Here is a 26,646-nt window from a genome sequence, read left to right on the forward strand (position 1 = left end):
ATGGACATTTAGGTCTCTCTAAAGACTGCATGCAGATCTTGAAGGAGGCTAAGAGACCTTCTACGAGGAAATCTTACGCTTTTAAGTGCAAGCGTTTTTACATGTGGTGTACTGCTGAAGGTCATGACCCTATTCAAGGTCCGGAACAGGTACTGTTACCAGACTTACTGTATTTGGCCAAAGCAGGTTTGCAATACTCCTCCATAAAGGTTCACCTGGCAGTGATAACAGCATATAGAAAGTCTCCCACTCAGGTTTCTTTCTATCAAATGCCAGTTTTTAAAGATTTCCTGGAGGGTCTAAAGAAGGTCTATCCTCCTGTTAGGTCTCCATCTCCTCCATGGGAGCTGAATGTGGTCCTCTCTAAAATAATGGGTCCTCCTTTCGAACCCATTCACAAAGCTTCTTTCAGCATCTCTCGTGGAAGACTTATTTTCTCGTGGCAATCACATCTGCCTGATCTTGTTTTTCACGCGAAGAGTGGTTACGTACTCACCCGAGGTTCCTTCCTAAGGTGGTCTCGGATTTTCACATCAACCAGTCAGTTACTCTTTCTACTTTCTTTGCAAACCCTGTCATTCCTGCTGAGAGAGCTCTGCACTCTCTAGATCTAAAAAGAGTGTTAAAATTCTATCTTGATAAAACAAAACGTGTATGAAAGTCTGACCAACTGTTTGTGAATTATGGACCAATAAACACTGGTTTCCCTGCCTGTAAAAGGTCAATTTCTAGATGGATAGTGTCATGTATCATGTTATCTTATCAACTGGTACATAAGCAGCTCCCAGGCAAGCTGAGAGCGCATTCTGCAAGTGGCAAAGCGGCTACGATAGGGATGCTTAGGAATATACCTATTCAAGAAATTTGTAAAGCAGCCACATGGCGTTCGGTCCATATTTTAGCACGCCATTACTGCCTTGATTCTGCTACTCAAGCAGATGCTCAGTTCGGTCAAGCATCCTTGAGAAATTTGTTTGAGTAATATATGTTGGTAAAATTGTTTTTATATGCTGGTATTCGTCCGCAGGGTATGGGGATGGGCTTGCTATTCTATTCAGTGCTTATAACTATTGATGAGTATCCCCTGGAAGAGAAGGATAAGTTACTTACCTGTAACCCTAGTTCTCTTCCAGGGGTATAATCATCAGTCATAAGCAACCCTCCCTCCTCCCCGGACGAATACCATGGCCATATATACTGTGATTACACTGTTATACGCCGTCCAAAAGAATTGACCTAACTGTCACCTGTGGTGCATGATGGGAGCCTGGGGGTTCCTGGAGGTCTTAAAAGCACGGCACCAATTTTCCAATTGTTTTCTATGCAGCCTTTCTAGGCTAATCTGCCTCTATGATCTTGCCTTGTTACCTTTGAAAATAAAGGTTGTGCGTTTCAAAGCAAACTCAGGGCAGTTTTCTTTATATATCGTAAGTATATTATGACTTCTATGTCTTTATTTTTTCAAATGTAAAAGATTTACAATGCAATATGGCAGTTTTGAGCCTAGTAATATGTTTTCCAGCTCCATATGTTTATATGTATGTATGTATGTGTGTGTGTGTGTGTGTGTGTATATATGTATATATGTGTATATATGTATATATGTATATATGTGTATGTGTATATATGTGTATGTGTATATATGTACATATGTGTATGTGTATATATGTATATATGTGTATGTGTATATATGTATATATGTGTATGTGTATACATGTATATATGTGTATGTGTATATATGTATATATGTGTATATATAGATATATATGTGTGTGTAGATATATATATATATATATATATATATATATATATATATATATATATATATGCATATGCATATGCATATGCATATGCATATTATTGGCTATTGCTCTGGGGTCCCCGCTCTTGGGCGGGACTATTCAGTGCTTATGACTTTGAGTATACCCCTGGAAGAGAACTAGGATTACAGGTAAGTAATTTATCCACAAAGCTGGTTTGTCAGTACCCAGGCTGGGGCACTCGGGTGCAGAGTGGAAAGGTAGGATGGGCTCTATGAGGCCTAGGCCCTTGCCGTTGTCGGTCTTGCCTACTGAAGTTGCAAAAATAAGGACTGCTGGGCCACTCTGGAAGTGAGTCTCTTCGGTACTGACATCCCTCGGCTTCTGCCCAGTCTCTGTGCTGTTAGTCCTAACTGGACTTAAAAATGCCTTGCTTTCTGCAAGAGTTCCGGTACCCCGGGCATTTTGTCCTGTGCAACTCCAGTTGTCCTGGTGTCCTATCACTCGGTGGAGGGAGGGGGGGGTGGGGGCGGCGGGTACAGATCTGACCTCCAGGAGCACAGGTATCTTTTGCTGGGGGGCTGCTGCGTCAGGTTGGCCGGGAAGCGGCAGGTTGGCCGGGAAGCGGCAGCATGGTAAACCGGCCTCTGCTCTTTCGGTGCTTGCGGACTGCAGGGGAGTAGCTCCTCTATTCCAAGAGAGATTGTTGGCAATTTGCAAAGGGCTGGCAGTCTCCTGTAGTACTTGGTAATTGCTCAGCTGCAGTCACGCGGTCAAAACTATAAGGACTGGTGCAGGCAGGGTTTTGGATTCAAAAGCCTACAGCAGTCTTCAGTTCTAGTTGTCTTGTGGTTCTTTGTCCTCTTTTTCTGGATCTGTTGAATCTGAGTTCCTGGCATCAGGGGTGCCTCCTAAATATTCAATATAGGGGCGTTAAGGGGAGTGATGGGTAGTAGCCAATGGGCTACTTACCTTTGGGGTGTCTAAACCCTCTATATGACTACTTCCTGTGGGAAGTGGGCATAACCCTGACCCCGTGAGCCTAATTGCGCCAAATCCAAGATGGTGTAATTCTAAGTTTTCTATTCACATCAGGTAGCCCACCTTAGGGGTGTTACTAGCCTGGTGCTAAATGGGCTGGGGATAGAGGTGGCATTTCCCCTGTCTGGGAAAGCTTTGGGTCACATATCAAAGGAAACGCAAAAAGATGATGGACGGAATTGTCAAACATTCACCGCCAGTCACAGATCTGGGTTTAATCCATCGTTATTTTGCTCACCACGCCACCCCAGTTCAGACATAGCCATATGCAAATCAGTCTTGACCCTTGCCTCATGGAAACAGTGCAGACCGAACTGCCAGGCCATGTCTTCCCTGGACAGGAATCCAGCCTCCTAGGACCGGTTTTGGGCTTTCGGCCCTCATCAGCCAGGATAGCTTGACTCCAGTGGCGTAGTGAGCACGGGACCCACGTCTGGGCATACCCTTCCCACTTAGGGTGAAAATGTTACACAAAAAGAGGATGGACGGAATGTTGAACATTGTCAAACATTCACCCCCAGTCACAGATCTGGGTTTAATCCATCATTATTTTGCTCACCACACCACCCCAGTTTAGACATAGCCATATGCAAATCATTCTTGACCCTGTGTGTGTAGTGAGCACAGGACCCACGTCTGGGCATACCCTTCCCATTTAGGGTGACAGTCCAGGGAGGACTTGGCTTGGCAGTTCGGGCTGGACTGTTCCCATGAGGGAATAGGGTCAAGACTGATTTGCATATGACTGGGTTCAAACTGGAATGGCATGGGGAGCAAAAAAAGATGGTTATGGGACCAGCTCTCTGTACTGGGGTGAATGTATGACATTGTTATGCATTCTGTCCATCAAGTGTTGTTTTTGCATTTGTCACCCCCAGTGAAACGGGTATGCTCAGACGTGAGTCCCTGCTCTCCATGCCACTGGAATCAAGCAAGCCGGGCTGGTGAGGGCTGAACGCCCGAAACTGGTCCTAGGAACCTTGTTTCCAGTCCAGGGAGGACCTGGCTTGGCAGTTCGGGCTGGACTGTTCCCATGGGGCAGAGGGTCAAGACTGATTTGCATATGGCTGGGTTCACACTGGAATGGCATGGTGAGCAAAAAAACAAGGGATATGGGCCCAGATCTCTGTACTGGGGTGAATGTATGACATTGTTCTGCATTCTGCCCATCAAGTGTTGTTTTTGCATATCGAAGGAGGCAGACTCCTTTGTAGCCTCCTGCCTTGATTTGCTGATTACTTAACCCTCCTGCTTGGAGGTGACAACAACTTTGGCCGAAGCACGCATTGTTTCTGCTGCCAGAGAGCGTGGGCTCTCCTCTGCAGGGGGTCAGAAATCTGTCTGTGGGGGCAGACTGGTCTACACCAGTCAGCCAGTACATTAGTCGTCGGTAGGTTTTCAGGGGGCACCTCTAAGGCTCCTTCTTTATTTCGTCCTGAAAGGCCATAAAAAGACACATAAAAAAAAATACAGCACAATTCATTCAATTGAGTTTTCCAGTAGTAAGACAGCACAATTCATTCAATTGAGTTTTCCAGTAGTAAAGTGCTTGTGCGTTACAGTGTTATTTGTAAAGTTCATAAAAAAGTTTAAAGTGTAAGAAAAAATTAAAAGGTACACATTTGTGACATTAAAATATAACAAGATGAGATTTAAAAAGACGACCAATCACGCCGATGGAATGAAATGATCGGATTGAGCGAGCCCTAATTTTTAAAATAACTCTACGTGCACACCACATAGAAAACCGGTAACGAGAAACTGAATACGCAATGGGCATATTAATATCATATTTTAGGATCCTAAAAGCCTGTGCGCAGTGATTTGTTCTGAGGTTTCTGCATAGCTGTAGTAACCATCGGTGTCTCGCCTTCTTGTATGCCAGGCAGAAAAATAATACATGTTTGGTCCTTCTCTGGTGTTTTATTACATACCGGACAACCCTGGGTCGGGCTACCCCCCCAATTATTTATAAAAGCACGTAGTGGCAGTACTCCGTACCTAAACTTCAGATAAAGCTTCTTAGCTAGGGTTGGGTGAATATCGTCAAGAGCAGGTTCTAACCTGTATTGCTGTTTAATCTCTAAGAAAGTTGCGGTCAATGCACCAGTCGCGGAGCTCCCCTTTATCTGAGTAAATTTATACTCCCTAAAGCTCTTTGACAGGGCCTTTCTTGATATTGACAGGCAACTATCTTCAGCACTGGCCCACAGGTTGCCCATCCCCATGGCTGTTAGAGAGTTTTTAATATACACCAGACATGAGATTTTACTTGCTCCTGTAAATGTAACACTTCCTTCAGCTCCTCTCTATAAACGGCTAATTCTGGGGTACTCCATAGGCGTCGCCAATGTAAAAGGGGTCTGAGGGAAACATCCTCTTCAATTGGTCTGACCCCAAGATCCATTCGAAGCGGCATCAGCGGTGTACTTTTGGGAAGACCCAGAAGTTGCCCAGCAAAGGAATTCTCGTACTAGATAGGTGGTCGGATGGCCGATGGCCCCAGATTTCTGCCCTATACAAAGCCGCCCCCCTAGCTTGTACTTTATAAATATCCATCACCGGCCCAACCGTTTTATGAGTGCACGTCCTATGGATCTTTGCTAACCCCCGTTGTCTGGGCCAACTTTAGGCTAGCCTTCTTTATTTGTACACCACACTCCGTTTTCTCTGTAAGTGTTATTCCCAGATAGTCAAAGACGGTCACTTTCTCTAGTGGTTTCCCATCTAACCACGGATTAGGTTGTGTAGTATTTCCTGCATTAAAAGTCATATATTTGGTTTTCTGAGAATTTATCTCTAAGCCCCCTGCTCTTGCAAAATAAGTCAAAGATGTCTAAGGCCCTCTGTATTCCCACAGGGGACTTAGATAGCAGGAGGGTAACGTCGGCGAACATCAAGGCTGGCACCTTGCGGTCGCCAACCTAGGTGCATCTATATCCCTCCCTGCCATCAAAGCCTCCACTAAACCGTTAATAAATAGGCAAAAGAGGGTCGGGCCAACACGCACCTTTGTCGTACATCCCTGTCTATAGATATGGGATCAGTGAGTTCACCATTTTTTCCATGCCTGATTTGGGCGAAATTACATTCATAGAGCCATTTCCACTGGTAACAGAGATCAGGAGGGGGCCCCAGGTCTAATAAAATGGCCCACAGTTTGTCCCTGGGGACCAAATTAAATGCCGATTTTTTTTAAGTCCACAAAGATCATATGGATACTGCCACCCTCCAGGGACACTGTCTTCAAAAACAATGGTTGCAATTTAAAAATTTGGTAAATTTTGGACTTTCCTGCTCTGAAACCGGCCTGATATGGGCTAAGAATAGTGTACTCCTCCATCAGGCTCTGTAGCCGGCCCAGCAGCACTCGTGTGTATATCTTCTGAGTGACATCTATGAGGCTGATGGGGCGATAGTTGGCGGGATGGAGTGGTGGGCCCTTTTTATAAATCTGGATGATTTCCGCCCCCAGCCAAGTCGAAGGAATCTGCATTCCCTGGAAGATCGCATTACACAGGGTCCATAGGTACGGGGCCCAGATATTAGGCTCATTACGAAAAAGGTCACCAGGGATCTTATCTAGACCTGGTGCCCTGGATGGAATTACCCTGCTTAAGGCATCCGTTATCTCTTTTATGGAGATTACTGGAGCATCAGAGCAGAATGACTGGGAATGGGGGCACACACTTGTAGCTTGCCCTACGTCACCCTCTGCCCTTGCATATAAGAACTGAAAATGGGCCTTCCAAACTTCTGCCCCTAAATTTGGTTCTATTGCCGATTTACCCTCTGTACAGCCAATATTTACTAAATTCCAGAAAGTCCTCATGCACCTGGTGCATAAAGCACTTCTCAGGCTCTCCCATTTGTCTCCCTCTCAATTTCTTTTTGCCAATTATGTTTTTATAGGCTAGCCACTTATCTTTTATTTGGAGCCTATCATTAGATTTATTAGCTAAGACAAGAGCTTGCTTAGCCTTGCAGCAATCGCCACTATACCAAGGGTACCCTGGAAACCCCTTTTCCCTTGATCGTGTTTTGGGCAAAATAATATTAACCAAGGCAGTTACTAAACCTTGGTGGTTAGCCGCGATTTCGAGAAAGGTGCTAGAGGAATCAACCGTTCCACTGAGTTGGTTTGGTACCTTAAGAAATGGGATGACCGTTTGGTAGAGGGAGGCTAGCTTTTCCTGAGATTGACAAAATGTTAACCATCTAACTCTCCTCCTACAACTAGTTAAAATATACCCAGAAGCAGTTGGGGATTGGCCTTCAACTAAATCACTGGGACAGGGCGGTACCATCTCAAGAATTAGGGCGTTGTGGTCACTATCGTATCTGGACACAATCTTAAGATCAATTACCAGATGTCAAGATATGGTATCTACCAGGATGTAATCTAAAATAGAGGGGCAACCCTGTCTATTGTAAGTATAATTCGCTGGGGAATCGGATTTAGTGCGCCCATTACACGCCCTGAAGGGAATGGTTCGGTGTGAGGGTGTTCATTTGAAATATCAATGGGGTCCAAGCCTGAGTTGCCAGGGCATTAGGCTCTGGAATGGCCCAATGCAGGTCCTCCTCACTGGAGTTACCCGCATCCAGGTCTTTCAGAGGTTCGTACTGACAATTAAAGTAACCAGCCAGGATCACCAGAATATTATCAGGAATAGTGAGCAAAAAGGTTGTCAAAAGATCGAGAGTTGCAGACTCCTGGCCGTACCCAACTGGACAAGAATAAACATTGATCAGAGCAATTCTGATCTTGGCGGGAAAGCTCAAAATGACAGAGTGTATCTCGTAAAGATGTCTCAATCTGTTATTCTGAACACCCCAGGTGTACGGCAATCCAAGTGCAGAGGCCCCCAGCAGGCCTTCCCCTTCCCCCACATGCGGCTGCTATGCTGAAGGTCGCGTAGCCTAATCTGTGGGTATCCTCCCTAGCCCAGGTTTCCTGGAACATGCAAATGTCGGTTTCTTGAATAAATGCTCCCCATTCCGGGTTGTCTCGATTGGAAGTGAGGCCCGCAATATTCCAGGATAATACTTGGAACTTGGGTATGTCATTTGTTGGTTGTATGGGGACACTAGGCTTCTTCACAAGGGACCGTAAGCCATTCCCAGCAGTAGGGTGATCGTCTCTAAGGAATGTGGATATTGGGTTCCTAGACGGCGCCCTCCTTTCTGTGGAGGTCCCTCTGTGGATTTGATCCCGTTGTCAATGGCTGTGCTAGTTTTAGTCTGTCTATTGATTCTAGGGACGCATATCTATGTGTAAGTGGGAGGTTGAAAAATAGTGGGCTTGGTTGGTCTTATCCCAAGAGAGTACTTTGCTTAGGCTGCTGCCTAGTCCCTGCCCCATACACAAGCCACAATCTATTTTCAGTCACAAATCCCGGACGGTAGAAGTACCCCAACGGGAGAGGCCTAATACCAAATATCTCTAGTTTCAGTGAGGCCATCATGTAGCTGGGGAACCCTCAATTACCAGTGGGGGAACTCTCAATAACCGTGTCCAGCATATGTACACAAAATGGCATCCATGTTCACTTGTAATATCTAAGAATTGCAATACACGAAGTGCAATACAACAAAATGCCATTTGTATATCACAGGGGGACATCTGCTCATGCAGATCTGTCTACATATGTAGTATGGTGAACCCTGCCTTAGGCAAGAAAGATCTGCTGTGTGAGTGACTTACCTATACTGCATGTAGTGTCTGCAGGCATGGCATACAGGAGGTGTGCCTTGTCTTCACTTTTCTCTGCACCATGGCATGCAGCCTGCAGTGGCAGTTGGCATGCTGGTGCTGAGGGGTTCCTTAGGGTGGCACAATACATGATGCAGCCCTAACGGACCCTTTAGGCTCCTTACCCAAGGTACCAGGTGTACAATTTACCAGGGACTTTCAGGGGGTGCTAAATGTATTACCAATTGGGGGAACAATTGTACTGTTCTAGGGAAAGAGATCTGGCACCGAGGACCTGGATAGCAGGAACCCAGTGCACTTCTACCAAGATACCAAGCAAACAGTGTAGTGACCATGTCAAAAAGGGAGACCTCCCTACATATATGCTTATGGGTTTATTTTTCAATAACACTTATCTGTCACTATGTGTAAAACGTATTGTAGGAAATGTATCTATAAGTGCTTCACTATTGAAATATTGTTGGGAAAAATTGTAAACTTTATTTAGAGCAGAAAATGGGATGCTTGAGTTTCTCAATACGTATTCATGCATATATGTACATATAGGTCTTTATATAGCACCATTTCATACTTCTAGACTATTTTGCATGTGCTTATGTATACCTTTTATGTGTGGGTATGTATATATTTTCTTCCGAATGTAGAGCAAAAAAAAAAGTTAAAACTCTACCCACTCACCCTGTACCTCTTTCAAACTTTGCCCCAACCTCTACACTTCAACACATCCCACACCTGTCTTACTACCATGGACTCCCAAATAACCGTTTCCAAACACTTCACTCTTTCATCCCTCTTTTACCCTATTCATCCACCTAACAACCACACATGTCCACTATTCCCAATAACAATTTATATTTTTCCTCCACTAATCCACCTTTGATTCCGGAGTAGCGCATAAGTCGCCGAAAAGCGCTACAGTGCCTCATCGTGGGTAGTAAACGCTATGTAAATGCAATTTTTCAATTACATCGACCTCTGCAGACATCTCCCTTAAGGTCTTTTGATTGATAGAACTGTGTGCCCATGCATAACAGATATAACCTCCAACAAAATACCACTTTCTCACGATATCTCATTTCTGTGATCCATACTTTGCAGATTTATTTGAATTTTTTTTAAGATTGCTGATGCAATAACTTTAAATACTGCTTTTCGATGCTCGAACATTGTACCAATGATATTTGATTAAATGTTGTTCTGCATTATAGTATCTTCAGTGTTTTTGATCAATGTAGAATATTCCTGCATACATACGAGAACCTCTGCAATACTTAAGTTTCAACATACCATGTTTATCCATTGGCGGTTTAAAGCTGTATTTTCTTACATGCACACAAAACCTCCAGAGCCGTACAGGATAGATTTCACCCCCCCCCATATTTTAAACTATGAATAATACAGAGGCACCATTGTAGCCTGAGCGTTTGAGTGTCCTTCAATAAAGATTCAAAACTCTCAATTCTGTAAGAGTACATGAAGGAAAAATCAGCCTGTTAGGCTTAATGCACTTAAAAGTAAAAAATAATAACTGTTGCTTTAAGGAACCAGCAGCGTCTGTATCCCAGCAAGCCTTGTACTGGCAGTTGCTTTACAGACTCGGTTCTTCTTTCCAACTCGTGCTGAGAGGACCTCAAAACACTTCTTTACTCGTGGGGATAAGACTGAGATTTAAGCCTAAAACCATTCTTTGTGTGAAATTGCTTGGTACCCCAATCCTGAGTATCCAGTTAGACGCTAGAGACCCTTGCTCTTTTTAATTTAAAAAAAGGATGCCCTCCTAGAATTTACTGCCAGTCAGCTTTCACTTTCATTATTTGTAGGGAATTAGATTTCTGGGGAATACAAGTATGTAGACTTACCCTGCTTACTCAGTTTCAACTAAGTATAGTGGAGCCTGGGTTGAGTAAAAGGTGGGGGGGATGATGATGATGATTTGGTGGGGGATCGGGGGGGGGGGTTGACCATCAGCATAGAAGAAGAAAGGGCCTACCTGAGATAGGAAAAACAAGGCACACACAGGAAGAACTGGATAGATAGACTGAGCTGAAGCCCCTAAAATGGACTTCAGTGTAGTGGTACTATGGGAAAATATCTCATTACAGCCAGATCCAGTGTGTGGCACTACTGTCAGGTATAGAGGCACCGGGGTATAGGGTGAGCCCCCTGAAGCCTGCTCCCAGTACCGGGCACATGGGTGCAGCTATCATTAGTTCTTAGAGCGCAGTGGCACCGGGTGCGTGGGTGTGAGGAGCCCACAGAAACGTGCTCCCTGGAGGTAGAGGATCCCAGTGCAACCTTCTTCCAGCACTGGAGCTGGGCATTTATTAGTGAGGCAGGCACAGTGGCACCAGTGCACTGAGGGTGAGTTGAGAAGCCCACTGCAGCCTGCTCCCAGCACAGTGATTCAGGTGTCATTTCAACAACAGAAAAGAGATGGCTGGAATGCTCGAATTATTCTCAGCCACTGGTACGCTCTTTGGATGCATTGTAGTCCATTGTTTTTTGCCCACCATACCACTACAGACAAATGCTTGCCTTATGCAAATTAGTACTAGCCCTGCTCCTCTTGGGAACAGTCTGTCCCAAATTACAATGTGATGCCCCCTCCTGAAGGGACCACAATCATCCCTCAGTGTGCCACTGGATCCAAGCTGCATCAGACTAAAGAGGCCTAATTAGGCCAAAATGGATCTTGGGTTGCTTATTTTCCCGTTCGAAGAGGACCTGGCTTGGCAGTTTGGGCTAGAGTAGACTATACCTATTGGGCTGACTGGCATATGGCTAGGTCTAATCTGAGGTGGTATTCGACCAAGAGTAATACCAGTGACTGAGATTAATGGAAGCATTCCATCCATCACTTTTTTGTATTCCTCAGTGCTGTCATTAGTAAAGCAGGTGCGGTGGCCCACATCCCAAGGGGGCAAGGCGTCTACTGTAGATTGCTTCCAAGCAGTATAAAGGGCCAATAGCCGCAGGCATCGTGACATTAGGGTTTAAGGACATTGCAACAGCCACAAGGTGCAGTTATCAATGCATCAAGTGCAGTGGCATTGGAGCGCATGCACATGTATGTATTGGTGCACTTTGAAAGACTATTACATGAAACAATGTGGGAGAATGGGTTGTTTGGAATGTTGCATTTGTGGACTATGCTGGCTCCTAAAATGGCTTATTTTGACCTCTTATGCTTATCAGGCTGATTTGTCCTTTATGTACTTACTCACTGAGTTTAGAGTTTTGATTATTTTTTGCAGTACACTTTCGGCTCATGCTGCTAAGTAGCCTTATGTAGTATTGAAAGTCAAAGAAGGAATTTAGGGACAAAAAGTCTGGCCCGTTAAGTCGTTAGAGGTTGTGTCTGCATTTGAGAAAGACCACTTTAGACATTCCCTTATCTATGTACATCCAAGTGCTTCGGGGTACCCGCAAGCAGGCAAGATAATTCTACATTTATGATTTTAGTGAAAGTACCGACTATGCCAAAGTCACATTTCCTTGTGTGTTTAATGATTACTATGGAATTTTGATAATACTGCATGCACTAAGACTGTTTATATTCTGATGTAAGTGTATATTAAAATAAAATATTTTCTTCAACACCCTGCACATTTTCATAATAATCTGCCTAACCAAGAAAACATTGACTCATAAATATTATCTTTCTAGGGTACCTTTCAGCAGATGTGGATCTCGAAGCAAGAATATGAAGAGGGAGGAAAGCAATGTGTTGAGCGAAAATGTCCCTAAAAAGTGATTGAAAGCACCACTACCTTCACCCAACGCTTCTTTTTGAGACCGTGATGATCTTCTAGTTTTAGCAGACTCAGGAACACAATGAACTTTTTTATAGGAAATGTGATTTTTGCAGAATTCAATTCACCATTATAACATTCATATGAGCGTTACTTTGTATTGGAACCGAAAAGGGGTGCATGCCACTTCAGCCACTGCAAAGCAATAAATCTTACAATACTTTTGGAACTTTTTTTTTTTGGTCCTTGCCCACGTTTTTCTTCTATGGTGCCCGGCGACATCATATTTGATGCAGGCAATTCTTCCTGCTTTAAAGTGCCCTTTAGCAAAGTGAATGGAGCTTTACTTGTGTTGTTTTCAAATGTTAGCTAGAAATTGAACTGTTATTTATAAGACCCGCCCGGATTTTTTTTTAAAATTGTATCTACCTCAGAATGTTGAAAAGTTCTGGTTCTCAACCTGAATGACCTACCCTCTGATTCACATACATCATTGAAGTGGTGTGATAAATAGTTAAGCTACCCCCTTTGAAACGAAGGACAGTTGCTGTCATGTTTCTTCTTTTTTTTTTTTTACGTTTGAATACAATAATTTACCTGAAATATTTCGTCTGCCTCTTGAGTTCATAACCTCTGAAAGAAAATATTTTGCCTGTTTGAAATTTTATTTTAAAATGTCAATATGTGATCACAACTCTGAGAAATGTATTGCTCAGGTTTTCCTAGTAGCTTTGTTGTGTATAAATTGCCTGTATGCTAGTAGTTGATTATTTTTTCAATTTGAGGTATTGGGAGTGAAATTATTTACTTCATGTGCTAAGTTCCTGTTGCCTTACTAGAATTCTAGTATCAAATAGAGACTTCTAAATGCTGATTGCTTACCTTAGAATTATACCCAGGCGTCCGTCTGGATCTGGAAATTCTTTAGTGAGCAGTACACCTGCGTGCTGTTAGGTGGCGTTCTACTCCACGTGGGAACGTCGTCCCTGCCGGAAATGACGTGAGCAGTGCCTATATAGGTGCCACCCCAGTGCATTGTCAATTCTTTTTTCCCCACCAAATGCCTGTCAGTGCAGACTTGAAGAACTACCCCTAGTCACTTTTTGACTCCTCTTTTTTCAACCTTTTGTTGAAGACTTTTTTTGAGACATCATTTCCTGGGTGGCTGGTTTTAGGCCCTGTTTCGCCTACCACCGGAAAATGTTGCTGATGGACATACATCTGCCTCTGCTCTCTCAAGCATAACCACCACGCCAAGACCTCCGTATATTGTCGCACCATGCACTCCAGGGCCTTGAGTGAGTGGCCCCTCAAGCTCCTTGTGCTGTAAAATGAATTGTGCTCTTGGTTTATTACAAGTATTGTTTCGGGGAGACCCACCCACTTGTAGGTTAGGCTCATTTGCCAAGTGCAATGTTGGGCTAATGTTATGCCCCACCGAAATAAAGTTCTTCTGCAGCAGCTGCTTAATAGTTCAGTCCTTTCAGCAGTTTAAGACACTGGACCATGAAGTGTTGCTGGAAAGGCTCAAATGAATGAGAGCTTGGAGCTGCCTTCCTCAGTCATCAACTGAAACTAAATGACTTTGGGTTAAATTAAACTTTCAAAGTAGGCTGATAGGTGGTCCATTCGCACAGATGTAATCTGTTTAATACGTGCACCCTTTAGCATAATGATCTGAACTGTACCATGTGAACTTTATAAATACCACAAACGCTCAAATTCACTGTAACTGACGACCAGTCCTCGGAACCACACAACCATTTTCCAATTGCAAAGCCTGTATGTTCGCTTGGGTGAAATAGTACATCCTCTTCATGACTGCAGCCGATATCGACTATAAGACAAGCAGATTCGGAATTGCTGTCCTATGACCAGCTTTTGAATTTGGAGACATCTCGCTTAAGAAATCTCCAAATCCTACTTAGCACTGGCCTAGCCATCATTCTTCTATTCAATGTGGTTTTCATGCTTGTCAAAACTATTAAATTCTTCTACCTCTTGAAAGGGGGGAAATAAACAGAGGCCTGGTGAAGCAATGACGGGACTAATATAACCTCAAATTGAATGGTGCCCAAGCCGCTCACTAACAAGCTGCAAACATTACATATCCAGGTGGCTGGAATGTGTTGACCTATTAAAACTCTGGCTAAGCAGCACCATCCTAAAACCCGCTTCTGCCAGACATGAGGACAGAGCTTATAGATCTTTGCAGTGTACATAAAGTTTACTGAAGCCACTTCTGGGTTTTGTGTAGATCCACATCTTGCAGTACCCTACCAGTAACATATGCCAGCATCTACACAACTGATCAGCCAACATGTTTTCAAGCAGCTGAAACAGAGGCTGGCCTTCAGATCAACATCAAGAAGCACAGTGATAGCCACTGAGGGGTACTGGAGATGTTTTTCGAAGCCTTCCACCTCACATTGAATCAGATTGTACCAGATAATATCCCTGCATAGTATTAACTGAATTCCTTGGTAAGCAGCCACACTTTGAAACCTGTCATTTAGCATCCTTACCGCAACATTTTAAAACGGTTAGTCTGACAGTAATCTTTTTTCATAATCAGATTCACAAACCATATCTGATCAATCTAGTGTGTGTGCATGTGCATGGTAGGCCTGGTTCGCAGACTTTTCGCACTCTGCGGAGCACGCTTCGTTCCGCCAATGTTAAGTTCGCGAGCAAGGAAAATCCAATGCTAGACCAGCTCCCAGCGAGATTTCTCAACCCTGATGGGCACGACCGCTCGCATTGAGAAACCATCTGTTAGAGTTGTATAAGCTCAGCTCAAGTAGAACATCTACTCGAGTGGCAGAAAGAAGTGGCGCCCTCTTGCGCTGGGCATGGGGCTGTTCACACTGATTTTCCAGTGCGGAGACAAACGCCCGGCACTAAAAATTATTGTGAACGGCATGACGTAACACACTCCACCGCTTGCGGAACTCCGCATAGCGTAGTGGAGGCAAACTCTGCCCAGGCCTAATATATACACAATATGACATAACTACTATGATATTGTCTGCCAGATCCAGGAGGAAATCTAGGGGTTGTATAACTGCTTGACCAAGTTGGTACCATATGCAACAATTGCTCCAGATTGTATCTATTAAAGTAGATTTCAGAACTAGACAAACAGTAAATCTTTCCACTTTCACATTTTGTTAAAGGACTAAAAAAAAAACCTTTGTGTACATGGACTCCTCACATAATAATAATACTCATACTTGTAAAGCGCGACAGCTACTCCAAACAGAGGTGTCCCGGCGCTGTAGTAGCAGACATTGCGAGCTGCGGAACTAAAGCACTAAAACCCAGGACTAGTCATCCTTGAAGAGCCACGTCTTCAAGGCTTTTCTGAAACATATCTCTGATTTGGCCTGGCGAAGGTTCACAGGAAGGGCATTCCACATTAAGGCCGTTCTAACTGCGAGTGTTCTGCCCCCCAGGCACGCTTTCTCAAAGTGGGGGCTGCAGAGCCGAATCTGAGAATTGACCTCAAAGTTCGATTTTGTTTGTGACGGCAAAGTCCCATTTAAGTCCCGGTAGGCCAGGGTCATGGCCTTGAATTCAATTCTTTTAGCAACTGGGAGCCAATGGAGCTCACATAAATACGGAGAGACATGGTTCCGAAATGGAATGCGTCTGACCAATCTCGCAGCTGCATTCTGTATCATCTGAAGGCGACCGATGGAATATTTGGGAAGGCCAAGGTATAAGCAATTCGCATAATCATGCCTAGATGTCACTGTGGCATGGACCACGGCCTTGCAGCAATCTTCCGGTAAACAAATGTAGAAATGTCCAGAGGTTTCTTAGTTTACTAAAGCAGGTCGCAGAGACCTGTTGGATTTGGGCCGAAAAAGCAAGATCACACCTAAGTTTCTGATACTAGTGGTGGGAGAAGGCGCTGGTCCATAAACTGTGAGCAAGACACGTAACACAGCGCACACATTCAGCACAGTGCCACAGATATGCCATATGGTTGGTATTGATGCTTTCGCAACAGCACACATCTTTAATCGTACACACAACAGTACACTTAAGACAGAACTATACATAAAAAAAGCACATATAATCCATAGAATTGGCTAATCTCATACTCGCAACAGCAGTACCAACTACATACATCCAGTACAGCTGAAATATGCATAAAATGGCCACATTGTCACCAAAAAGACTGACCCCCACCAGTCTTAAATAAAAACTTGTGCTGGGTGGTGAGCAGGTGTACCGTCCTAGATGTGTTAGCTAACAGCCCTCCGATCTCACCCAAACACAGAGTCATTGAAGATGACACTTTCACCTAACGCAAATACTTTCCCACAACTTCTGAGAGAAAGCCTAATCGGATCCTGGGTCTGCAGTGGAAACCTCAACCATTTGGAAATTCACGCTCTGCTACTGGTAGCACGGCAAAGCCATATGGTTCACAAATTGTACGCTAATCAAATGACACGTTTAGCTTCTATTATTATGCACCAGTACCACAATTGTTTTGCTAGGCTGATTATGAAAGAGCTGCTTACAACATATAAAACATGCAGCTCTTCCTTCAAATGGAAAAATAAATGTGATTTGTTATGGGAATGAGATCAAATATTTTGCAATGGCTGGTTGCACTTTCATGTTAAGGCAATCGGACATTTTCAGGGGCGTGGCTTGGCCGAGCAGCAAGATGGCCACCTTCTGAAGGGCTCTGTCTGCCGGGCACATAATCCTGCACCGTGCTCTGCAAAACGGGGGTCCAGCACCTCCTGTAACACAGTGCTTAATCGAGCGCGAGACGAGGTACACATCCATACCTCCAAGGTGAAGGGGAGAGGCAGCTGTGCCTATCTTGCAGTGGAGCGCCCTCGAAACCGAGACAGGCCCGAGCGACTGCGGTGCGGGTTCCTGTCCCGAGCTGCCCTGTTCATTCGTTGCGGCAAGTACTGCGGCCACCTCCTACGGCATAATCTCCTTCTGTGCCAGCTGCAGGGAGAGTTTGATGGTCGGATTGACGCGGGCGAGAATCAGCGGCGCTGGTATATGTCGTGGCACAGAGGCTTCCGTGACCGGGCGAAAGCTACTGCGACCCTCCCCTGCTGATGATATCGGCGAACACCGGCGGCACTTCGAGCCTGTCTGCATTAACTATGTGGTCCCTGCTTGAGCCATCGGGCTGTGGTGGCGTGTGGGGCCTGGGCTGCTGCCTGCTGCGACACAGACCCAAGGAAGTGCTGACGCCATCTGCAGCTGGCCTAGTGGGTCCGGGACCCGATAGCACTGTGTGAGCGGCTCCGAAGCAAGAAACGAGACTATTCCCTGAAGCCTATATTTGAAGCCACGTGAGTAGGCCGGCAAGCACCCGTTCCTTCACCCCAAGCTCCTGAGGCGGTTGCCATTGGGGGACTACCTCAGGCCATGGGCTTCGCACATTCCAGGGACCAGGTGGAAAGTGTGGGCACTGAAAAGCAGAACTGTGGGGCTCGGTGCAGTCGCGCTGAGGGTTCCGGCTTGGGTCACGGTGCGGCATCCTAGATGGGGCAGTGCTCCCGTTGCCTTTGGGGTTGCTGCGCTCCGTTCCTCCCTTCGCGGGCATTACTCTGGTGACCCCGCTCTGGCCCCTTAGTGCTGGCTGACCAGAAAGTGGGCCAAGTGCGTACCAGGCGAGAGAAGTGCCAGGTCGCCTATCCCTGTGGACATTTACTCCAGGACCCAACGGGCCCCAGAGTGTGCCCAGCTCACATATGTCATCATGGGGTGAAACTACCCTCAAACAATCCGAATTGTCCTTTGAAAACAAGCGCACAACTCGCGCAGGGGAGGCATGCCCTGAGTCAAAAAGTGATCCTTCTCAAGCTGGCAACAAACAGGAAGTTGACTTGCGCGCCATCATGTTGGAGTGCGCTCCAACCTCAGATCTATGGACTCCAAACTAGGCCCTTTAACAAAGACTTGACGCAGTAAAGCGCCAAGTGAATGCTCATTAATCCCGGTTGGACGCTCTGGAAAAACGGAAGAAGCTCATGAGTATCAAGTGGAATCCAAGGAGCACCTCCTTAACATGGAACGGGTCCTTACATTAATAAAGGCAAAAAACAAGGACTTGGAAGAGCGCTCTAGGTGCAACAATTTACGCATCGCCGGTATTCCAGAGACTACAGCAATTCCAAAAATGGAGCCCTATGTTGAAGCCTTACTCCCTGAGCTCTTCCCAACAGCTCGCTCTGCTGTCTTCGTAATCGAACGCGCCCATCGTTCGCTAGGCCCTAAACTGCCCGTTGGTGGTACTCCCAGACCCATCATCGCGCGAGTACTAAATTACCGCGACAGAGACTCCATACTGAAGGCGGCTAGAGAACACGGCCCTATAAAGCATAAGGGAAACCACATATCTATCTTCCCGGATTTCACTCCCACGGTCCAGGCTGCACGTAAAGAGTTCTTACCTACAAAATATCTTCTTGAACGCGCTGAAATACCTTATGCGATGCTCTATCTGGCAAAGCTGCAGATATCCCACGATGGCCAAGCACACTTTTTTACTGACACTAAATCAGCGGTTAAATTCGCCAAACACATCTGCCCGGGTCGATCCTCCCACCGGACGACCCTGGCCGAGGGGGCGAGAGATAGACTAAGTAACAACGATTGAATTTGAAACCATACACTCGGGACACAATGCACTATGTTATCTATCCCTATCGCACTGCAGTTGCCATTATTTGATTCCTGGTCGGTTATTCCCCATCATCAATATAATGTTTGTTCTTGTTTTGCGTTCTTATGCCATCTCCTTGGACTAATAAGTACGCCCGGCCACCCTGCTTTCAGTGCAGGGCAGTTCGCTGGCAATTCATGCCCCCACAGGGAGATCACCCAAGGCTTATTTGTACCTTTCCTGATTTAGGTATGTGTGGAGGATGGAGGTAGCAGGCTCTCATCCAAGTGGGGGGGGGGTGTTGTGGGGGGGCTTGTTTTTAACTATGTTAAGTTCGCAAGTTACAGACACTATCAGGTCATTCACATTTTACGATTTTGCATGTTTTACGAGGCGCAGCTTTTACTTCCCTCAGCGACGCACAAGCCTAAAAGCTGCGCTACATTCACTTCACTTTGCTGCCCACGTACCATACGCCGTTGGGTATCCCGCTGCGCTCTACATCACATTGCATGGCTGAAGTATCATTCCTAACCTGGAACATACGAGGTCTAAACAACCACAAAAAGGCAAGATTGACCCACGCCTACCTGATTAGACACAAAATAGATATCTGTTTCCTTCAAGAAATACATCTCACTCAGGCCGCAGACCTTAAGCTACGAAATAGGTACTGGGGGAGATACATTCCGCCACATATTCCAACTATGCCCGAGTCAAAGCAATATTGATTCGTTGAAATGTGGGCTGGACCACAATTTAATCCTGTGTCGAACCTGAAGGCCATTACGTGCTGCTGAAAGGCATGATTCACACAACTCCACTGATCCTAGCGGCCATCTATGGTCCTAACACTGATGACCCTGCTCTATTTGAAACCATTTGTACCAAGATAACTTTGCTTGGCGATGACATGATTATCTGGGGGGCAGACTTTAACGCAGTAATGCAAGACTATTGACCGCGTAGATACATCTAGGCAGCTGCATCCCAAAACTACTGCAGTACTCCACACCATAGCAGTAGACCATAGCCTTATAGATATCTGGCACGTATGGCACCCTGATACTCGTGAGGGTATGTGTTTATCTTCCTGTCACAATGCCTGGTCTCGGTTGGATTTTTGGCTGGTCACCCAGGATGTAGCCTCCTGGACCATTAACATCAAACATATACCACGTACACTATCTGACCACTTCCCTGTTCAGCAGACCCGGTCCATTCGGCTATCAAACCCGCGTGCCTTTAGCTGGCACCTACCACCGCGCGTGATGCCGTATTCCGTGAGGAACTCCAGCAATACTTCACCACCAATGTTTAATCTGTCAACTCCGTCACCATACTATGGGAAGCATTTAAAAGCTGTCATACGGGGGTTCCGTAATTCTAAACAATCAAGGGTGTTTGAATCCATTCGATTCACTCTGGAACAAATAGAGAAGGAAATACAACAGGCAGAAACGCTGTACTTCCAAATAGGCTTAAAATCGCACCTCGCTACTATTTGCAGTAAAATCTCGGAATATGATGATTAAGCGGTCCGCGAAATAAATTTCCTTGGCAGGAACACCAAAACCTGCGCCTATCGAGAAGGGGATCGCCCAGGCAAAGCCCTGGCCTGCACACTCAAACAACACCGCGCCTCTGCTTATATTACAAAGCTCTTAGAAGATGACTCTAGCTCTGCATGTGGACAGTCGACCACCTTAGATAGAATGAAAAGATTTTACGAATCCTTATACACTGCGACCCAAACACGATCCCACGCAGAACTGCAGCCCTACCTAGATTCTATCAAGCTGATCTGGCTGAGCAACGCCCAAAGCGATTATTTTGACGTGCCATTTACCAAAGAGGACAGCATTCAGGTCATTAAAAGCCTTCCTGGAAACAAAGCTCCCGGTCTCTCAGCCGCTTTTTATAAATCCTATGCAACTGAACTAGCCCCTCATTTATTAGAAGTACATCAAGAGTCTCGAAATCTGCCACCTCCCTCCGACAATGCGTGAGGCTGTGATCGTGACAATCCTGAAGCCAGATAAGCCGGCTAGCAAGTGCGATTCCTTTCGCCCATTTTCCCTTATTAACATTGATGCGAATATTCTGGCCAAACTGATCGCAAATAGAATTCAGCCCCTCCTGCCCATTATCGCTAGACCGGATCAATCCGGCTTCATTCCTGGGAGGTCTACCTCACACAACGTGCACACCTTTTTCTCTATACTTCATTAGTTAGACCCAAACTTGCCAGCGCTGTCTATGTTTTTAGATACTACAAAAGCATTTGATTCCCTTGAATGGCAGTTTCTTTTTACTTTGAAGGATTTACATTAGCCCCAATTTTTTGAAGCTCATCCACCTATTATATACTTACCCGACTGCAAGACTTAAGGTGAACTATTTGTTGTCGGACCCTTGACCCATGGCACTAGGCAGGGGTGCCCTTTGTCCCCCCCCCTATTATTCGCGATTGATATGGAGCCCCTTGCACCCAGGATGCATCAACACCACACAGCCAGGGGCCTTGTCCTCACCGATAAGGGCTTGATCATATCAACATATGCAGATGACATCACATTATACATTAGGGAGCAGGCCACCAATCTTAACCCTGCGCTACGGGAAATCCTTCTATTCTGAGGCATGTCAAGGGTACAGGTTAACTGGTCCAAATCGACCCTCTTTGCCTTAACACCAGCGCCAATCGAATTAGACCTCGATTTCCCCACTCACTTGGGCGGACCCAGCGATCAAATACCTTAGGGTATGGCTCTCTAGAGAGTTTCAGCTTATCTGGCGTCTGAATTACGGCGACCTCATCACCTGGCTGGAGGGTAGGATTCCCTTTTGGACCAAACTACCGCTGTTGCTTGCTGGTAGGATAGCAATTGCTAAAATGATCATATTGCCCAAGTTTCTTTATCTCTTTGCAAACATTCCTATCCCCCTCACACAAGCCTTTTTTAAAGCAAAGACGTTCTCTTTTAATCCCTCTGATCAGGGCTGGAAAATCAACCCGCATCCCGTTGGAAGTCCTGACACTACCATTAACACAAGGGGGCCTGGGGGCGCTGGACTTTGAGCTCCATGCCTTTAGCGCTCAGGCCCAATACCCCCATTACTAGGTCCACCCTGTCCCGTTTCAACCCCATGTGGCGGTTGAGAAGGATGTTGCTTCCCCGGCTCCTCTACCGGCTGCTATCTATTACACTTACTAAAGGCCCAATGTTGAAATTAATACAGTTGAAAATCTACGCTGGGCTTGGAATGGACTTCGACGCCGTGTGAAATTACCACAGCTTTATGCACCATCCACGCCACTAGCCCACCACCCTAGCTTCCCTCCAATGCAAGACACCAGCTCTTAACATAGAGCCCGTCGAATGGGGCTGTCCACTTTTGCAGACTTGTATCCGGCGGAGGAGTTCTTACCTTGGCCACGAAACCTGGAGGATGCGTGTGCCCCCCCCCTCCCTTGGACTCCTACTCTACCACCAACTCTGGGCTAACTGCTGACAAATGCACAGTTCCTTTCCCACTGCACCACACCCCTGCTCCCGTTGGAAAACATATTAGCGAACCCTTCGCCCAAGAAGCTTGTATCCCGTGTTTATAACATTACACAGCAGACCACTATGATCACAACACATAACACGCTTGCGCAGTGGTCCTCGGACCTGGACCCACCACCCACAGACAAACAATTGGCTTCTTACTGCTCTCAACCCAACCACCTCTCTCCAAATTATAAATTATGGCTCATACACTTCAAATATTTACACAGATTAAATTGCTCGCCAGTGCAACTACAGAAAATTGGACTGCGCCCAAATGCTGCATGATGGCATTTTGCTGAGACACAAGCCACATTCCTACACTTGTCATGTCATTGTAGCCCCATCTCTTTGTTCTAGGACAGAGTGTTTGATATTATTCATGACTTTGACGGTCTTCCAGCATACCCACACTGCTCTCACTGTAATTCTTGGCCACGTCGCTGAAGTCCCTCCAGGCGCAGGACACCTGTCAGTCAAGATGTTCCACTTGGCCAAGAGATGCTTTGCAATTCACTGTGGATCACCCCACGCACCCAACATATACATGTGCATAAAGGACATTACATATTGCCAGGAGATGCTAGCAGCGTATTGGGAGCTGAGGCCCACTGCATCACGTCCCATAGACATTTGGGTGCCGTTCATTACATGGGCGACTTGAGACACTGTACCACCAGCCCACACTTCACCATTGCACTCGCCTCCATAGGCCCACCTGCATAAACCATTAACACACTACACTCCTGCATCATTTTACTCTGTGAAAGACATCATCCCATTGCTACAATGGTCCAGTCCTGAATATACCCGTATACCCGATCAATGCAACATCACACACATGAGCAGGAAACAATGTAGCCTTTCTGCTTCTCTATATCTTAGTTCAAATTGCTTCTGATTGTAAGTGCCTTAAAGCTGAAATGAAAACACTTACCTGGATACACTACAACCGCTGTACTTTGTTGCTGCCAAGTGATTATATGTATATTCTAACTTGTTCTCTACATGCACTTCTGCTATGACCAAAGATGACCTGTCTGTTATCTTTCGTTTCGTTTGAAAATGACGTTTAAAACCAAAAAAAAAGTGAACTGGCGTTTTCACAGGTGTTATCACTTAATGTTAGCATATGTGTAGTTTTCAAACTTACATTGACTTATCAGTTGCTATGGACAATATTTACAAGTAACCTGTCTGTTCTGATTGTTGGAGGCACTGCAATTTACAGCATTTAAGCTGGGGTGTCCTGTTGCTTCATAATCCATTTGTGTTCCAATAGCATCAAGAAGTGTGGAACAAGAGATGTGCATACAGGCTAGTTGGTTTGTATGGAAAAGTATACCCAATGAGAGATGAAGAGTCTGGAAGGAATTGGGAGTAGATGGAGAGAAACTAAAGGTCAAGTGTTCCAGTGTGGACAGGAAGAACCCCCTGAGAGTATTTGTGTAGTGGTTAAATGCAAAACTGCCCAAGCACTTTTATTTTTTTCTTCACATAGTAGGGTAGGGTGTTTGCCTGGGAGTGGAGTGGTAAATTATGATGAAGTGGTAGGTGTGGGTAAAGCTTTGGAGGTGGAAGAACAGCTAGTGGTGAGGGTAGGTATTTTGAGTGAGCGAGCTATTCTTATGCATGGTTGCATTTGGATTTGTGGCAACATTACTGCGTCCTTTGTATATGTTATGTTGTAAAGAGCTTGTAACGCGCACTAATACTCTTAAGTGTTCTGGCGCGGGAGTGAGCTGGGGTGGAGCAGGCAAGAGCCATTTAGATGAGCTGACTAAACAGATGCGTCTTCAAGTGTTTTTTAAAAAGCCGGAAGTCTTGAATGTGCTGTAGCAGAAAGAGACTGGCCCCCCAGCCGTGATCTATGAAACCGCGGAATAGTCATCCGACGCAGCGAGGCCGACCACAGGGAGAGATTGGGCACATACAGAACAAAGTGCCTCCTGAGATACACAGGACCTTGGCCATGTGAGATAGAGTAAGGGCTTTGAATTGCACCCGCTGGACCACCGGCAGCCAGTGCAGATCCCGCAAATGCTGCCGAACACTAGATCTCCTAGAGATATTGAACAGGAGTCTGGCAACGGCATTCTGTATAATTTGAAGTTTTTTCAGCAAATACCCAGGAATGCCAATGAACAAAGCATTGGCATAGTTGAGGCGGGAGAGGATAAGGGCACTGGCTACTGTCTCCCTAGCCTCTCTTGGGAGCAAGGGAAACAAGCTTTTCTCTTCCAGGGGATCTTCATCAATAGGCATAAGCACTGAATATTCCCGCCCATGTGCGGGACCCCGGAAACAATATAAAAATATATATGGAAAAACATATATATCTCGCTCCACATGTATGTATGTACGTATATTATTTTTTCTCATACCAATGCAGCCCCAAAACTGAGGCTAAACAATGTAATCACTCATATATGCACTGAAATTAGCAAGGAAATAAAAAACACATAGGTCCAATAGCCCTTGAACTTTGTGTTTTAATGAGTAAAAACACTCATAAATCCTGAAAATTGCTAATAAATAGACAGTTAGCCACAGGCTGCATTGAAAAGCAATAACATAGAAAATGAAAGCATTTTCAACAAAAACTGGCACCATGCCTTTAAGGCAGCCATGACCCCAGGCTTCCCATCATGCCTCAGGGGTGACAGTTAGGTCAGTTGTTCTTTCCGGCTCCTTCTGTCAGGACCCTGGTTTAACAGCTCCCACCTTTTTTGACTTTGTCAAAAATTCTTGGTGGTTTCTTCAATTTTTGATTTCACTCAATGGTTTTTGACCTTAGAGAGATATTGCTGGTTTTTTTTTTTTAGCTTCAAAAAAGGTTAATTTTTGTCAAAATTACCTTCGCTTTTTGACCCCTGCCCTTCCTGTGGGAAGAAGGCTAGGACTGACACACATCCTGTGTGTATCCTCTGTCTCCCTGAGACACATTCTGCAGAAAAATGTTAATACTGCAAGACTTTGTCAAGGAGAACCCTCAAAGACCGAGAAAGAATTCGTATTTATGGTCTTTCTGAGAGAGACAGAAAAAGCGAAGGGTGAGATCGACGTCGAGATGTCCCGACTTGCTCTCCTTCAGCGTTGAAGTTTGCGACGGCGACGACGACGAGCCACCTTCCTTCGACGAAGAAGACTGCAGCGTTGAGAGTCAAGGTACCTCCGCTGCCGTCAACCGTGCGACGTGCAGCGTAGAGAGAGAGGTCTCCGTTTGAGCATAGGAGCTCGGCGTCGAGACAGCTGCGTCGAAACCTCATATCCAGTCTTCGACGTCGCAGCTTCCTCCGTCGACACCCAGTCATCGGCTTTCGACGTCGAGGCAACTTCGGCGTCCGGTCATAGACACTCGACATCGAGACACCCTCCGTCGTCGCCCAGCCAGCGGCGTTCGACGTCAAGGCATCCTCTGTCGGCGTCCAGTCATCGAGGCTCGACGTTGAGGCATCCTCCGTCGTCGCCAAGGCATTGGCGCTAGATGTCGAGACATCCATCTGAGTCCAGTCAAGGGCGCTCAGCGTCGAGACACCCTCCGTCCGCGTCCAGCGATCGGTGCTCGATGTCGAGAAGGCCTCCATCGACGTCACCTCACCAGCGTTCGACGTCGGAGCATATGTCGTCAAGACAAGTCTATCCAGCACGATCCCAGAGGACAGAGTCTCTGCAGAGAGCTCGTCAACCCTCAGCACAGTTTCAACCCGCAGTATCGCAGCAGACCAAGACGTCGAGTTTGCCAACTCCGTCTCCAGGTCATGGGTCTCCAAGATCGGCTTCAGCTGCGGAAGGAGAATCTGTTTCAGGGGGACTATCTAGATCAACGGAGCGCTCTCCAGTGAGCCATCCTGCTAAACGGAAGAGAGCTTCAGAGGATCGTGGTCCTCGGAGTCACACAAGATCCCCTACGCCTCCTGTGAGCCTTTCTTCATCCTAGTCAGGCTCTTCTTCTTCTCACCATCATAGGTCTCCGGATGTGGTAATTTATTCATCCGGCAGTGAGAGATCAAGGCGTTCCCCTGCACGTTCGCAGCATTGGCAAAAGGATGTAACACCTCCTGCACGTTCACCAGCGAGGGACAACGCACAGAAGTCTCCTTCCATCAGGCTGTCTCCAAGATGGTGTAGGCCTCTTGATCACTAGGCTCCAGACAAAGAAACAGCGGCC

The 26,646-nt window shown here is 45.8% G+C and overlaps 1 protein-coding gene across 1 annotated transcript in view; it reads left to right on the forward strand.

Annotated features, from left to right (window-relative positions):
* The window catches only part of ACTL6A (actin like 6A), a 126,440-nt gene extending 113,937 nt beyond the window's left edge, over nucleotides 1-12,503 (forward strand). The window contains exon 14 of the mRNA XM_078665363.1: nucleotides 12,184-12,503. Coding sequence (XP_078521489.1) covers nucleotides 12,184-12,264 — 81 coding nt within the window. The 3' untranslated portion in view covers nucleotides 12,265-12,503. The remainder of the gene's footprint in view (nucleotides 1-12,183) is intronic.
* The last annotated feature ends 14,143 nt before the right edge of the window (nucleotides 12,504-26,646 follow it).

The sequence above is a fragment of the Lissotriton helveticus genome, chromosome 11 (assembly GCF_964261635.1).
Source record: "Lissotriton helveticus chromosome 11, aLisHel1.1, whole genome shotgun sequence".
Classification (NCBI taxonomy): Eukaryota; Metazoa; Chordata; class Amphibia; order Caudata; family Salamandridae; genus Lissotriton; species Lissotriton helveticus.